General features: G+C 46.2%; 6 protein-coding genes and 1 long non-coding RNA gene across 9 annotated transcripts; 5 read left to right on the top strand and 2 right to left on the bottom strand.

The window, feature by feature from the left end:
- Positions 1-132: 132 nt before the first annotated feature.
- Nse1 (Non-SMC element 1) lies at positions 133-1,059 on the top strand. The gene has a single exon (XM_017170636.3). The coding sequence runs from the start codon at positions 243-245 to the stop codon at positions 957-959; it is 717 nt and encodes a 238-aa protein (XP_017026125.1). The 5' UTR covers positions 133-242; the 3' UTR covers positions 960-1,059.
- A 446-nt stretch (positions 1,060-1,505) lies between these two features.
- On the top strand, positions 1,506-3,483 carry cort (Cdc20/fizzy protein cortex). Its single transcript, XM_017170676.3, has 6 exons — positions 1,506-1,660; positions 1,719-1,853; positions 1,914-2,328; positions 2,387-2,755; positions 2,847-2,996; positions 3,057-3,483. The coding sequence occupies exons 1-6, from the start codon at positions 1,538-1,540 to the stop codon at positions 3,329-3,331; spliced, it is 1,467 nt and encodes a 488-aa protein (XP_017026165.1). The 5' UTR covers positions 1,506-1,537; the 3' UTR covers positions 3,332-3,483.
- Positions 3,389-4,156, bottom strand: LOC108077389 (uncharacterized). The gene is made up of 2 exons (XM_017170683.3): positions 4,015-4,156; positions 3,389-3,948 (listed from the first exon to the last, which is right to left on the bottom strand). The coding sequence occupies exon 2, from the start codon at positions 3,946-3,948 to the stop codon at positions 3,721-3,723; it is 228 nt and encodes a 75-aa protein (XP_017026172.1). The 5' UTR covers positions 4,015-4,156; the 3' UTR covers positions 3,389-3,720.
- cup lies at positions 3,810-14,718 on the bottom strand. The gene is made up of 6 exons (XM_017170675.2): positions 14,562-14,718; positions 14,047-14,499; positions 13,035-13,880; positions 8,858-10,193; positions 7,998-8,756; positions 3,810-3,948 (listed from the first exon to the last, which is right to left on the bottom strand). Exons 2-6 carry the CDS (start codon positions 14,491-14,493, stop codon positions 3,935-3,937), a joined length of 3,402 nt encoding a protein of 1,133 aa, XP_017026164.1. The 5' UTR covers positions 14,494-14,499; positions 14,562-14,718; the 3' UTR covers positions 3,810-3,934.
- Spn27A (Serpin 27A) lies at positions 5,296-6,942 on the top strand. Its single transcript, XM_017170677.2, has one exon. The coding sequence runs from the start codon at positions 5,504-5,506 to the stop codon at positions 6,881-6,883; it is 1,380 nt and encodes a 459-aa protein (XP_017026166.1). The 5' UTR covers positions 5,296-5,503; the 3' UTR covers positions 6,884-6,942.
- On the top strand, positions 7,239-7,998 carry LOC108077391 (uncharacterized). Of its 3 annotated transcripts, none has more exons than XR_011444397.1 (3): positions 7,239-7,580; positions 7,632-7,698; positions 7,767-7,998. It is a non-coding gene; the product is annotated as an uncharacterized lncRNA (long non-coding RNA). The 3 variants fall into 3 exon arrangements; XR_001770803.3 differs by having other exon boundaries at positions 7,240-7,580; positions 7,795-7,998; XR_011444396.1 differs by having other exon boundaries at positions 7,240-7,580; positions 7,778-7,998.
- Positions 10,593-12,363, top strand: Galt (Galactose-1-phosphate uridylyltransferase). The gene is made up of 4 exons (XM_017170680.3): positions 10,593-11,001; positions 11,075-11,244; positions 11,300-11,505; positions 11,581-12,363. Exons 1-4 carry the CDS (start codon positions 10,983-10,985, stop codon positions 12,239-12,241), a joined length of 1,056 nt encoding a protein of 351 aa, XP_017026169.1. The 5' UTR covers positions 10,593-10,982; the 3' UTR covers positions 12,242-12,363.
- Positions 14,719-14,889: the final 171 nt, after the last annotated feature.

Genomic DNA, 14,889 nt, shown 5'->3' with positions numbered 1-14,889 from the left:
TAAATCAAAGCGAAGCTCTCCAAATATATTAACTGTTGTGCTGTTAATTTTAAGTCTGAAAACAGGAAATATAAAATTGAAAACTTAACAAGTGAATTTGTTTTATTTTAAATTTGGTGCGCATTACTGATACAGTGTGACCATCCTCCGGGAGTTTTCTTTGGCACATGAGGCACGGTCACCTTGCGAGCGCGCGGCTTTTCTGTAAACACAATTTTATAAAATTGCTTTAAACTTCGAAGATGGAGGTGGTAAAACGTGGATTTACCCGCGCCTGCAAGAATCACAGCTACCTCTGCTACGAGACGATCGACGAGATCCTGACCCCGCTCTGTGCCAGCCACAAAGTGTCGAAGCCCGCCAGCAATGAGGCGATAAAGGCATTTGTGAATGATATAAACGACTCTATCCGGGATCTGGGCCAATCACTGGTCTTTATCAAGTACCCGCTCATGGGTAAGGAGTACCTGGTGTACGCCAAGACAGATGCCACGCCGGACAGTATTGCGAACACGGGTCTGACGGCCGAGGAGTGCCAGTATTTCTCCAAGCTGCTGGACAAGATAGCAACCGCCGACGACTGCCGCATACCGTGGAACGTTGCCTACAATGAGCTCTTTCTGCAAGGTCTGGCGAAGCCGCCAAAGAAGAGCCGAATGCAACATCTGCTGCAGAAATGGAGCCAAATGGGTTACTTCCTGGACAAGGACGAGTACATCTACCTGGGGCCGCGCAGCCTCGTGGAGCTGAACTTCTACCTCACCTCCAGCTACTCGGAGCATATCAAGAGCTGCACCCTTTGCAAGGGCTTGGTGCTGTGGGACATCAGATGCGGTTCCTGCCAGATCCAGTTCCACCGGGACTGCATCCACACCTACCTACAGAAGCGCGATATTTGTCCGTCTTGCGGCAGCCTGTGGACAACGCCACTAAGGCGGTCCAGCTCAGCCTCATCCTAGCTAAGTTTGAAAAATGTAAGCCATATATAGTTTTATACATAAGGTATGCCTAAACTACATTAAGAAGTTAAATAAAGACTTAAGCATTTGATTTAAAAAACCTTTTGGCATTCTGGCAGACATGGCCAGGTTGATGGTTGCCAAGAATATATATACTTTAGGGGGGGGGGGGGGGGGGGGGGGGACAGTTGGGATGTACAGAGAAAACCAACTTTTTTTTTTAGGGGACTCGGGAGATTCCTTATTACTTGTAATACAATAATGTTGTGTTATTTTATGGTATTTAATTCATTAAGCTAACTTTTGAAATCACTTAAAGGATCGGGTTCTTCACTGTGCAAATTTCGGACTAAAACTATAGAAATAACGCCTACGTAATAATATTTGATATATTTTTTAATCTTTACATATGTAGATATTATTTTTTTCAAACCATAATTAAAGGGTATTGCATAGTTCAGTTGAATAATTCCGGGAGACTGCTTAATGTGCTGCTAACTGTAATAACTCTCTCCTATCTCTCAAGTGCTAAGCATTAGACATAAGATGGCGCTATCCCCCCATCAGTATGGTTTTTAATGTTCGTCGAGATGAGTGTGTGCGATACTCCCAGTAAGAGTTCAAAAATGGACAAAAAGTCCCTGACGCCTTTCACGAAAGTGCGCCGCAAAAACTGGCAGCAGGAAACGGCCTCCTACAAAGTATAATCAATCCCCAAGATCCCCAAGAATACGAAATATAGAGTACCCCATATTTCAGAATGCAAAGACCAAGAGTCAGGTGCTTTGCCACAGCAGCGGCGACAGGTTTATACCGAAGCGATTCCAGCAGGATGCCGTCGATCTCAATCTGAAGTTTATTGGCCAGCGCGAAGAACGTGATATTCTGGAAACGGTGGGCAGGCTTTTGCAGTAGATTTCTGGCTATAATTAATTTGAATACATTTACCAATAGGGCGCCCTGTGGACTGCCAGCTATTGGCGGCAGAGCGGCTTTATCTCAGCCATCAACAGCACTTTCGGCATCCAGGAACGTCGCCTGCTGCAGTTCAGCAGTTTGCAGGGCTCTTCGCCGGAAGCAGTGACCAGTGGGTCAGCAGACTTTGACTGGCCATGCAATCCGAGACCAAGGCCGATTGCCATTCAGGTTGCCACCCACGAAATGCCAGGCATTGTCAGTCCCGTTGACTATAATATGATGGATTGGTCGCCCAAAGACATGGTGGCCATCTCATCCGGCCAGGACATCATGCTATGGCACAACCTTGACGAGACCACCATGATATTCAGTGTGGACTCACCGACTGCCCTGAGGTATTCGCCAAATGGCAAGTATCTGTCCATTGGCTGCTTCGATGGCAACTATCCAGGTAGGCCACAAGTCTCCATCAAATCGTTTATTCAGTTAATCCTTTGCTTTAACCGCAGTCCTGGATCTCTGGGAAGTCAAATCAAACATGGAGTTCGAGGTGACGTACCGCAAGTTTTTCCTCAAGTCCATTGGCTGCATCACCTGCATCGAATGGTCACCCGACGGCGAACAGATTGTTTGTGGCACCATGACTGGGACAATCATGGTGCTTGCCATGCCAAAGCTGAAATCCAAGCTGATTCGCGAGCACCGCGAGAAGGTCACCAGCATTAAGTTTAGCCCAAACCAAAAGTATTTTGCATCCAGTGACAACAGCGGCACCATTTACATATTCGATGGGGGTCTGAAGAAGCACATACTGAAGCTGCGTGGCAGATCTGTTGTTTTCGATTGGCATCCCTGGACGGGCGAGGATATGGTGGTGGGTGAGTTGGAAACGGGGTTTTTTTCTTAACTTATAATAAATCTACACAAGGTTGGCTTCAACATCCATAATTTTTGGTATTCTCTCTTCAGCGGAACGTCGTCCTGCCTCCATATTCATCCTGAACATCCCACGTCGCCAGTTTGTTGCCTCGTATAAACGAAGAGATCACAAAATCACCATAAAGACGGTTACCTTTAGCAAGATTACGGGCGAGTTGCTGGTCAACGTCCTTCGGCCCGGTAAGCATTTTGGGGAAGCCAACGACTAGGTCTAAAACTTAGCTTCTTCATTTTTTTCAGTATCACCCGATGACATGAACTGTGTGACGTGTGAGATCTTGGTATTGGCCTCACTAAATCGATTGGTGGACCTCATGTGCAACTCTGAACGCGGCACAATATTTCTTATGTGGAATCCGGATGGGACAAACATCGCCACGGTCGGCCTGGACGACACCTTCTCGGTGTGGAGCTTCATACCCCCACACAGGCGAAGAGCCATTCTTCGGGGGAAGGAGCAACAGGGAGCCAAGGAAAAGAGCAGCTCCCTGAGCCTCTTCAAAGGAATGCGGTGATCCAGCTGGCTGGTTTCTCCTGCAATCTATTTTTTAATGCGTTTTTTTATGCTTAGGTTATTCTTCGTATGTATGTATGTTTATTTTCAACCAATTGTATGTGTGTATGTTTCACTAATTATTCAAATTCAAGTATATTGCTTCCATAAAAATTCAAATTGGATATATAACATGGACGTTGTTTACTACTCTATAAATTGAACATAAGAAAACGAAAGCTAGGTTCTGGAGGATGGACATAGAGTCCCCTCTTCCCAAACTGAAAATATGTAATATATGAAAGTAGAATTCCATTCTCCACCGTGGTGGTTACAGCATTGAAATTTGTAGCTAATCCCTACACTAGACTCGATAAGTAAAAAAGAGGCTTTTTATAAAATCACTGGGCATTAGTAATCGCTCCGATTTGGACTTGATCTTGCGACTGGCGACGCGTGCTTCTCCTGCTGGAACAGATACTCCGCACATGCTTCCGCCTCCAGTCGGCGTTTCTCGTTTAAATGGGGCTTAATAAGTAGGCGATGGGTGGTGTAGATGAGAGCGGTGGATCCGACGCCGATAGCCATGAGACCGACAGTCGTTGTGGCGAACTTCTTTAGGCCGTTAATGAAACTCATCTGGAATAGAGAAGGAAAGGAGTGCATGAGTGCGAGTGTGTATGTAATGATTGAACTTGTTCGAACTTTTTAGGATCAGTTGTCGATTCGCCGGCGCTTTCCGTTTTCTTCTCGTTTTTGTACTTCAATATCAGTGGCTGCCAAATGTAAATCCCTCCCAGCACACCAATAGCGGTGACCACCATCAACTGCGGAACTGTTACACCTTTCGGACGACGAATTTGCATGGCACGAGCTTTGGCTTCGATTATTTACTTCCTACTATAACTATTTGTTGTTAAACTTGGGGCAAATTAATTGAAACTAAAGAAATGCATGAGTTTAGTTTCCTTTGCCGGCGCAGCTGTTACATCAACGGAGTCCAGTGAGACCATTGCTTGCTGACAATGTAATCTTTAGACCAAAAACGTTGCCAGACCGCAGCACTGTACACCAGGAAATTTAAAATTAAAAATTTAGTAACATTTTGTCTGGGTTTATCTTGAAATCGAATCTGTAGCTTCCAGTTTGATACGGGAAAGACAAAAAAATCGTCAACCTCTACGGACAGCTAGTAACTTAATATACAAAAGAAAAAAACAGTTGCCTGGATTGGGAAAGAAACTGTGACGTCACTCTGGAATATCATATGCAAAATCCCCACTTTGGGGGCCAGGCAAAAATATCATATTAGCGGATATGGGGAAAAATATGAAAATATGCATATGCAAATATAAAACATTGAATAATTACTTTAAATTGTGATACGTATTGAGTATTGTGATATATATATTTTTTAAGATTTTTAAAATTTAAGGAGAGATGCGTTTGCAAATATAAAACATTAAATAAGAACTTTAAATGTAATACATATGTATAATAATAGATTTATAATTATATTTATAATTTTAAACTTGATATTTGTGTTCGTTTTTATTTAAAGCTATAAACCCTTAACAAGACACTCCATTTGCCAAATGATTTTTACACATTTTTCTTGGGGAGAAGATCATGACGTTCGTTTGGGAGTCCCAACACTGACAAGCAAAACAGACACAGTGGAGTGTGCTCGAACACGAGATACCCCGTACCCAAAGATTTGTGGTAGCCTTAGCTGTTTTAGTCTCTAATATCTGATCCGAGGTCAAAGAGACAGATAAACATTCAACATTTTCATATAATTCTAAATAAAAATGTTTCATTAATTTCAAAATGGTTTATCCTTTTTTTTGGTTGGCGCAATGCTATAACACCCCAGTACCTGGTGGGTACTTGGCATAAAAGCCCATACTCGCGCAGCCTCGGCAGCGGCGCAGCAGCAGCGGAAAGAGCAGCTTTAAAGCTGGTTTTTAAAATGGCCTGTTCGCTCAGCCTCCCGAGTCACTCTCAGTTGGAACGGCGCGTCGAACGGTTAGTCGCCAGCTTGACGCTCTCTCGCGTCCCCCGCACGTCGCTCCCGCATCTATTTAACAGTTGTTTTTCCCGCTGCCTCTCCTAGAGAAGCGAAAAAGAAACGCAAAGCAAAGGCAATCAAAGATCGAAGAAGATCGAGCGAGCTACACCTAAAGCAGGCACAATGGCATTGACAATGATAAGCAGGAATCCGGAGGTACTGCTGCTACTGCTGGCGCTCATTTTGGGTGCCACCGATGGCAACTCCATACCAACGACCATGACGATAACGACGCCCCAAGGCGTGTTTGAAACGCGCACAGACAAGGTGCCCAGTGGTGCCACTGGAACGGGAACAGCGCTATCCGGCGCAGCAGGAGGAGTCTACGATGATGTGGACACCTTTGTGCCGTTCAGAAGCGACTCGCACGATCCCTTCTCGTGGCATTTGCTCAAGACGGTGCTGCAAAACGAGACAGCGGCCAAGAATGTGATAATTTCACCGTTTTCGGTGAAACTGGTGCTGGCCCTGCTAGCAGAGGCCGCCGGAGCCGGGACGCAAACGCAGCAGGAGCTGGCCAACACGCAGACAGACATCCGGTCGCAGAATAATGTGCGGGAGTTCTACAGGAAGACCCTCAACTCGTTCAAGAAGGAAAACCAGCTCCATGACACGCTCAGCGTGCGGACCAAGCTCTTCACGGACAGCTTCATCGAGACACAGCAGAAGTTCACCGCTACGCTGAAGCACTTCTACGACAGCGAGGTTGAGGCGCTGGACTTTGCCAACGCGGATGCGTCGGCGGATGCCATTAATGCCTGGGCCAACAACATTACGCAGGGCCGACTCCAACAGCTGGTGACGCCGGACAATGTGCGCAGCAGCGTGATGCTGCTTACGAACCTCATCTACTTCAACGGGCTGTGGAGGCGGCAGTTCTCCAGCACCTTCCAGGGAGCCTTCTTCCGCGGCAAGGACGCCCAGTCGCAGTCACGAGCCGAGTATATGGAGCAGACGGAATACTTCTACTACACCAACTCGGAGAAGCTAAAGGCGCAGATTCTACGGTTGCCCTACAAGGGAAAGAACTCCATGTTTGTTTTGCTGCCGTATGCCATTGATGGCATCCACGATCTGGTTCGCAACCTGGAGAATGACGAATTGAAGGGTGCCCAGTGGGCCATGGAGGAGGTCAAGGTGAAGGTGACACTGCCCAAGTTTCACTTTGACTACCAGCAGAACCTCAAGGACACGCTCCGCGGCCTGGGAGTGCGCGAGATCTTTGAGGACACTGCGTCCCTTCCAGGTCTAACCCGAGGCGCAGACGTTGCTGGCAAGGTTAAGGTTTCAAACATCCTACAGAAGGCTGGCATCAATGTAAACGAAAAGGGAACGGAGGCATATGCCGCCACCGTTGTGGAAATTGAGAACAAGTTCGGCGGCAGCACCACCATCGAGGAGTTCAACGTTAACCGACCGTTTGTGTTCTTCATCGAGGAGGAGTCCACTGGAAACATACTGTTTGCCGGCAAAGTCCATAATCCCGCCTCCCAGACCTACTAGGAGGCCATTTGGCCATTACTTTTAATTATGCAATAAAAATACGAAACGAAACCACAAAAGTTTGGGTCTTTTAAGAGTGGGTTTTGGCTAAAGATGATCAGAAATAAGAATCAGGCATTATGCCATGGGTAATTCCTTTTATTCTAATGTTGCAAACAAGCTTTTGCTTCTAAATCGCTGTATTTGTAAGCTATGCTCTTGACATGATTTTCATAATCTTGACTTGACTTCCCCCAACCGGAATCCGTCTCCGTTCCGTTGATAAAGCTCAGCAATGTTTGTTGGAAATACATTTTACTTTTGTATATTATGCCTAGCCTCGTAGGTGCTTTGAACGATCAAGCAAGCGATGCAAATACCTTTTAGATCTGGGAATGTCCCACATACGTAACATTTTACGATAATAAGGGGAGGAGATCAATGGGTAAAACGCTTGCGCACATAACTTACTCAGCAGCAAATACAATCTGTGACTCACTGAGGGGGAACTGAGAAGTTCTCCACGGTAGAAAAGTCTAAAGTTTGTTTATCGGACGGATCATCCATGTTGACTTTTAATTTTATGGACAGCGAAAAATTGCATTTTATAATTATTAATATTCGGCCACTGATTTCCGATTAAGATAACAAAAAGAACCTGCTTACTTCTATCGGTGAAGAAGAACCTGAAGAATAATAAATATAATTTGCAGGATGGGTAATGCTTTTTTTGTAAAAATATCCATAAATCCAGTATCATTTTAAGCAGTCCCAGGAAAATCCTTGACCAGACGCATTTAACTGATACTCTTGAATCAACATCTTGGCGCTTCGAGGTGAGTAAACAATAACTGCAATGTTTGCAGCAATCACAAAACCAGTTTACAAATATAATACGTGAAAGTGCCCATAAAGTGCATACATATTTGCAGTGCTTTCGAAAAATGCGAAGACGATCTACCTGACTCAGGCCGACGACTGATAATACTAAGAAAAAAGGAGCAATGAATGGTGTGATGACTAATGATAAGGAAACCTAATGTGGGATATCCTCTGCAATCGATAATACACCCATTTTCCCCATACATTTTCTAAACAAATATAAAGCTGTCAAGATAATTTGTAAAAGACTCACCTCCGCCATTAGGCAGCATTGCCATCGTCGGTTGAGACTGCATTTGGGACTTGCTGAAGATATTGTTTCCGGCTCCATTGTTGTTGTTCTGGTGACGAATATTCGGTTGCTGTTGCTGATACTGCTTATACTGCGATTGGAAGTGAGACAAACTGGGATCAGCAGCTGTTTGGAAATGCTGGTTTTCTGCAAATCGCAAGTTTGTGTCAGCAGCAGCGCCACGTCGATGGACCTGCTGCTGCCCCGGTGCCGTGAGATGTCCAGCAGCCTGATTGTTGGCAGTACCAGAAATCAGGGCATGCAAGAGGGCATTGGAGGCAACGGCATCCTGTCGAGCAGCATGGCGTTGCTGCTGCTGTTGGCCACCACGAGATATTTGCTGATGCTGCTTGGCACCACCACCGCCATTAATCAACTTTGAAGTCTGCTCCTCCATTTTGCGCTTCATCACTGCATTTCGCATTATAACATTGGCATGGGCCTGCAGGTCCTCTTGCGACAATTGCTGGGGTGGCTGCGGCTGCTGCTGTTGTTGCTGTTGCCTGGCAGCCAATGTTTGCTGTACAATAGCCAGGTTGTGCAGATTCTGCAACTGGCTAGCAATAACGGTGCTCGAGAGCATATCCAGCTGCTGTTGGTGCTGCTGCTGTTGTTGTTGGGTATTGGTGAACTGCAGCACAGCGGTGATAGCCTCGCGATCCATGCTCGGCAGGCGAGGATTGGCCAATTGTACGAGTAGTCCGTGCTTCGAGATCTCACCTGCAAGCAAGTTGAATCGGTAATGTTTTTTATTATTTATAATATTTATCTTTTTATTTTTGGTCTATAAAAATGTAGACCGAAAAATTGTTAAAACTTACCTTTGGTCAGACGCAAAAGCAGCAGTTGGGTGTCGGCCCTGCCGAGGATCGCCTTTAGCTGCAGGCCCGCCAGGAATGCAGTCTGCTGCTGCTGTTGCTGGATCAGGACATGCTGCTTCTGCTGCTGCTGCTGGTACTGCTGCTGCTGGATGATAAAGTTGGATATGGCATCATTGCCAACCACTGGCTGCGACTGAACAACGGCTTGCTGCGGCTTAGTGGCGCTTAGAGAGCCAATTAACTTTTGGAAGTTATCATTATTATGCTTGTGGGCAGACTCTGCGCCAGAGGTAAGCGAGTTGCGACGCCATTTGGCCTCCAGTTGCTCCACCGATGGCATCTCATGGCCCATGTGTCCCAACGACTTGGGCTGCTGATCTAGATTATTGTTGTTGTTGTTGGCATGACCTTGGTTGTTCATCGCCTGCTTAAAGAATTCGTTAAGTGACGATGAGGAGGAGTTTTTCTCTCGAGAAAAGAACGACATGAATTTGGAATTATTAGGATTGGTGTGCTGCTGTTGCTGATTTACATAGTTGCCGGTGCCATTTTCAAAGGTCTGCTGACTTTGATTGAATTTATCAAACTGAAATGAGCGGATGCCGCCGCCGAGTGAACGTTTCTCCTCCTTCTGATGATGTTGATGATGATCGCCAATAGCTGGAACTTTGTTCATATTTTCCACATTCTGGTTATTGTTGCTGTCGTGCTTGGCCATGAATTTATGACGCCCCATGGGCTCCGATGGCGTCCACTTGTACTTGTTGCTATCCACCTTATGCTTTTGGGTCATCTCTCGCTCTGCATCCCTACCGCTTCCCTCCTTGAGCATTCTCTCTTCGTCCTCGTCAAAGCCGCACAGCTCGATGGTATCCAGCCGAGAGGTTGGACCACAGCTAAACCACTCGGGCTCTTCGCTCTGGTTCCTGTACCGCCGATGATGTTTCTCCTCCATATCGCGGGACTTTGGCTTTGACACAACCAGAAAGCCGGACATAACGCGCTTTACATAGTTTTCGTTGGCCCTGCTCAAGTCTTCGCTGGACTCGTTAGACTTTAGCGTCTCGTTCTCCCCGCGATTGTTGTTTGACATGCCCATTACGGGAGTGTTTGGTCTCCCCATCTGGCTGCTGCTTATGTCTCCATTATCGAAGAATTGCAGGACCGTCATGTTGCTGTTGCCGCTCTGGTGCTTGACATTCTTCAGCTCATCCATGGGCGGTTTGCCGTTGTGGTAAGAAGTCACAGAATGGTGGTAATCGCCTGCGTTGGATCCCCATTTGGAATGGTTGAAGCGTCCGCTTCCGATACGTCTTTGGTTAACAATCGCTGGATCCTGTGGTTACAAAAAAATCAAATAATTAAATAGCCATGGTCTTTTACAGTCACTTTTCTTTGTCAAAACAAAAAATGATCTAAACTAATCGATTTAAATTTTAAAATGCACAACAACAATTTCCTTCATTGAGTCTTTTTATATTCAGAAGAGTCCGAATTCACTCAGAAATTGTGCTCACCAAGTGGGCTCTTTCCGTCATAAGGACAGTGAACGCTCATAAAACAAAAGTCATATAGCAGTTCGAAAATGCTCATACTACTTGGGTTATTGGTTTTTATTTCGGCGAAATAAAATCTCGATGAGCTTTTATCGGCTTCCGCACACCACTAAGGGCTTGGGACTGTTTACCCACATCCACACTTCCATACACACAAAGATACACGGCCATATCAGCCAGCTGAGCTGAGTGGGAGAGATAAAGGCTATAAAAGGCACTCTACTAAGAGCTAAGTGCGTGCTAAACTACACAGTCCCAGAGAGCGCGCGGGAGAGACGGCAGAGAAAGCAGAGTGGGGCCGAGAGCGCCACCGCAATGAAGGCAAGGGGAGAAAAGTACGCTTGGCAAGCAAAAAAAAAAAACATTTTGGAACGCTATACAACAAGCGGCGGCAGCAGTAACAGCAATGAGCTGTGGAACAAGCAATCGTAGCCGTAATCGCAACGCGGCAGGTTGACATTGCGCTGTCCCGTGAAACCGCACCGCCCCAAATGCTGAGCAGCGACCATAGCCCGTAAACAGTAGTCATAATCCGATCGCAGCGATACGACCGCCAGACTTTCGACACGATGCAGTTTGTGGCCAGCGGTATGTGTTTATTGAAGAAGCTATTTTCCCACTAGAATCACTGGAACCAAATAATTTGGTTATCATTCCTTAGAACATCCGCACCGTCGCCTGAATCCCCTGACCGGACAATGGGTCCTTGTCTGCCCACATCGTACCCAACGACCGTGGTCGGGTCAGCAGGAGAAGGCGCAAAAGAACGAGCTCCCCGAATTCGATCCTAGCAATCCCCTGTGCCCAGGCGTAACCAGACCCAACGGAATAGTAAGCTACAGGTATTGGATCTTGTCATAATGCTCTATAACGTATTCTTTACCAGGAAACTCCTGCCTACGAGAGCACCTATGTGTTTGAAAACGACTTTCCGGCTCTGGTTGAAAGTGTGCCGGTGCCCCCAAACAGCGATGATCCTCTGTTCCAGACAGCCGGGGCCCGGGGCAATTGTCGTGTGATGTGCTTTCATCCCAAATCCAATCTCACATTGCCCACGATGAGTGCAGCAGAAATTAACATTGTTATCGGCGAGTAAGTGGACGAAGATATACATATGGTTGGGCGCAGGCGGAGATAGCAAATGCAATAAAATCGGTTTTTATCTAGGTGGATCAACCAGTTCAACGAGCTTAGTGCCAAATACGCCTGGGTGCAGATATTCGAGAACAAGGGCGCTGCCATGGGATGTTCCAATCCTCATCCGCACTGTCAGATCTGGTCCTGCTCGTTTCTGCCGACGGAACCTCAGCTGAAGCAGGATCGCCTTCGTGCCTACTACGCCACCAATGACCGACCAATGCTGGCGGACTATGTTGAGCGGGAGCTGCAGCGGCAGGAACGGATCGTAATTGAGAATCCCGACTGGCTGGTGGTGGTACCCTTCTGGGCCACCTGGCCCTTTGAAACCATGCTCATCTCCCGCAACAATAATAAGCGAATCAACGATTTAACGCTGGAACAACGCCATAATCTGGCGGTGACCATCAAGGAGCTGACCACCAAATATGACAATCTATTCCAATGCTCCTTTCCCTATTCAATGGGCTGGCACGGTGCACCGACGGGACCCGAACACGCCCATGCCTCGAGCGCCCACTGGACCCTGCATGCCATCTACTACCCTCCGCTCCTGCGCTCGGCCACCGTGCGCAAGTTCATGGTTGGCTTCGAGCTACTGGCCATGGCACAGAGGGATCTGACTCCGGAGCAGGCAGCCCAACGGTTGCGGGAGGTAGATGGCAAGTGTCATTACCTTAACAAAAAGTGATTGGTTTCTTGCATTAGGTTAAGTTTTTATATCTTCCAATACCTCTCTTCAAATTATTTTTGTAAGCATCGTCGTGTTTTTGAGTGGAATTAAATAAATAGATTTTATTCTTTTGACTTTAAGCTTGGCTTTTGCCTAACACTCTGGAAACAGGTATACAACCCATGCGTTTTCACTGCATAGTGGCGTCTAGCGAGTGATCAGCATGATTACTAACGACCCTTGTAGGTCAGTCAGTGCAATCATTGATTTATCAGATAAGCCTGACATGATGATGCGTCTTTAGGGGTTACCTAATACACAGTTGCAGTCATTCAAATCAGCCAGTCAGTGGCAGGCTCACTCCTATACTTTATATTTATTAAGGGGATTGACCCATGCTTTTTACCATAAATCGATTCCTTAACTTATGTACTACGTGTGCTTAAGAAGATTTGTCAATATTCAATTTTTTTCAATATTCAATGAAAAAAAATTTATTTTTTTTTTTTATTTTTGAATATTTTCAAAATATCCTACTTCCGCTTTCATTCAGATTATAATTTCATATAATATTGAGTATACAATTGGCCATGTTATTTTTAATCTTTTAATTGATTTAAAATATACAGAGGCTGGTTTGAAATGCATTTGTGAACGCTTGTTTAGATTTACGTCGCTTCTCAATTATTTAAAATATTGTTTTAATTTGCCTTTAGTAAAATTGGATACTTCCGTATCAACTACATTTCATAATATACGGGAATTAAAGTAACAAAATGGACATATAATTTAATGTATTAATTTAACTCACCTGGAATTCCGTTTGGGGCTGAGGTGGCTGACTCTGGATGATAGACTCGTCACTAATCATCTGTGGCTTCGCTTTGTTCTTGTAAAACGCTGGCATGCATTCGTTGTTATTGTTGTTCATAGCCAAGCCGTTGGTGCTGGGTCGAGGCCTGAAGCGAGTGCCGTCCGAAGTACGCCACAGATTCATACGTCGCAAGCGGGCCTCCAATTCTATATCATCGCAAGTGGCGATGCGGGGCATTACGAAGTTTTCCTTGGAGCGGTGCATCAAGGCATTGAACATCCCGTTGCGTATGTCCAGCAAATGAGAACGTGCATAGTGCTTAATGGGATTGCAGCTAGCTAGAGGGGCCGTTGGAGGGCGAGCAACTTTGGGAGCACGCAGAGCCGGAAGCTTGTGGACAGCAGCACTGGGAGCCCGATTCTGCTGCAGCTGGTGGGTCTGCTGACCCGGATGAGCAAGCTTCTTCGGTGAGTCGTGCTCCAAATCGCAGCTCACCGCTGTGCACGACAACATACTGGAGGGCTGCGTATATGGCGTAGATGCCCGAGCCGAGAGCACCTGCAGAGCTAGGCCCTCGTCTTCGTGAGGCTTTGAGGCAGCCGGCAACGGTATTGCTTCTCGTGAAATCGCTGTCAGGACTCGATTCAGCTTGGCAAGCCGGTAGACGATCTTTAAACGCCTCTCCAGTTGTACAATCACAGCCGGCTTCTTGGTCTTGGGGTGTAATATCAGGGCCATGGACATGGCGGAAGGGCCATTGCCTATTGTTTCTAGATTCGAATATCTAGGCAGCATTTCCATGACCTCTACATGGTCGGCGGTTTCCGAGAAATATGGAGATGACTATGGCAAAAAAAAAAAAAATTTAAAACTATAGCATAACGTAAATGCGACTTTTGTTATTTTATCAAAATAATTAAATAGTTATTATTGTCTACGCAAAAATTATTAAATATTTGAATTCTTCTCAAACCCAAAACAGAGTTAATTTCCAGAAACTTCAACCTACCTCACGGCTGCTGATTTTGGGGAACCGTCTGTTTGCCTCAAGCTTGGTAATGGCCTTCTCGAGGGCATCCTTCAGCTTGAAAGCGGGCAGCTTCAGAATGCCGAGTCCTGTTGACAGGAAAGCATTGGTAGGCAGGGGTGGTGGCGGCGGTGGTGCGCAGGGATCCTCCCACTTCTCCGAATTTGCCTCGTCGTCGTCATGTTCTAACGGAACCACTGGCGGAGCGACGGCTTTGGTCGGCGGCGGAGCCTGCACAGGAGTCGGTGGCGGTGGCGGCGGCGGATACTCGAACTTGCCCTTCTCCGCGGGGGTCAGCACTTCTTCCACCTGCTCCTCCTTGGGCAGATCCAAGTGATGGCGCGGGGGCTGCTCGGGTCCCAGTCCCGAGCCTGTGGTAATTTTCAGGGCGCCAGCGCCATTTTCTTGCTTAGCTTCAGCCATTTGCATTGCTCCCTAAATTGCGTAAATTCCCATTCAAGTCGTTTCGCGTTGTCTTCGCAAGTGCCAGAACTTACCAGATAGTTATCTTTTATAATTGGTTAAAAGTTAAAACGAACACTTATTTGATCAGATCGAAAACTAAAGAATGTATGGTAAAAGTACGAAATCACGTTTAACACAAGTTCGGTCCTAAGATCCGTTATTCGGCTCTGGTACGCAAGAGCACTGGAAAATACTGAAGAGGGAAAGAGAGAGGGATAGGAAAAGATCATTCGTGGTACCTAAATTAGGTACCAAAGGAGCAACTGAAAGAAGCTGGAAAAAATACCACAAAATCAGTATTTTTTTCTGAAATGACACTGGCGAACAAATGCCCATTGACAGCCAATAGCCATAAATCGC

This window comes from Drosophila kikkawai, chromosome 2L, assembly GCF_030179895.1.
Source record: "Drosophila kikkawai strain 14028-0561.14 chromosome 2L, DkikHiC1v2, whole genome shotgun sequence".
NCBI classification, from domain to species: domain Eukaryota; kingdom Metazoa; phylum Arthropoda; class Insecta; order Diptera; family Drosophilidae; genus Drosophila; species Drosophila kikkawai.
The sequence above is the reverse complement of the archived record's forward strand: the minus strand, read 5'-3'. Positions and strand labels throughout refer to the sequence as shown.

What these genes read in the sequence shown, in the direction of transcription:
- Nse1 (XM_017170636.3), top strand. Translation starts at nt 243, where the DNA reads ATGGAGGTGGTAAAACGTGGATTTACCCGCGCCTGCAAGAATCACAGC.
- cort (XM_017170676.3), top strand. Translation starts at nt 1,538, where the DNA reads ATGTTCGTCGAGATGAGTGTGTGCGATACTCCCAGTAAGAGTTCAAAA. An exon ending in AGGAAACGGCCTCCTACAAA is followed by an intron (nt 1,661 to 1,718) that starts GTATAATCAATC and finishes CCCATATTTCAG; the next exon opens with AATGCAAAGACCAAGAGTCA. An exon ending in AACGTGATATTCTGGAAACG is followed by an intron (nt 1,854 to 1,913) that starts GTGGGCAGGCTT and finishes ATTTACCAATAG; the next exon opens with GGCGCCCTGTGGACTGCCAG.
- LOC108077389 (XM_017170683.3), bottom strand. Translation starts at nt 3,948, where the DNA reads ATGAGTTTCATTAACGGCCTAAAGAAGTTCGCCACAACGACTGTCGGT.
- Spn27A (XM_017170677.2), top strand. Translation starts at nt 5,504, where the DNA reads ATGGCATTGACAATGATAAGCAGGAATCCGGAGGTACTGCTGCTACTG.
- Galt (XM_017170680.3), top strand. An exon ending in TAACCAGACCCAACGGAATA is followed by an intron (nt 11,245 to 11,299) that starts GTAAGCTACAGG and finishes ATTCTTTACCAG; the next exon opens with GAAACTCCTGCCTACGAGAG. An exon ending in ATTAACATTGTTATCGGCGA is followed by an intron (nt 11,506 to 11,580) that starts GTAAGTGGACGA and finishes GTTTTTATCTAG; the next exon opens with GTGGATCAACCAGTTCAACG.
- cup (XM_017170675.2), bottom strand. Translation starts at nt 14,493, where the DNA reads ATGCAAATGGCTGAAGCTAAGCAAGAAAATGGCGCTGGCGCCCTGAAA. An exon ending in CCAAAATCAGCAGCCGTGAG is followed by an intron (nt 13,881 to 14,046) that starts GTAGGTTGAAGT and finishes TTTTTGCCATAG; the next exon opens with TCATCTCCATATTTCTCGGA. An exon ending in GCTTTTGCGTCTGACCAAAG is followed by an intron (nt 8,757 to 8,857) that starts GTAAGTTTTAAC and finishes ACTTGCTTGCAG; the next exon opens with GTGAGATCTCGAAGCACGGA.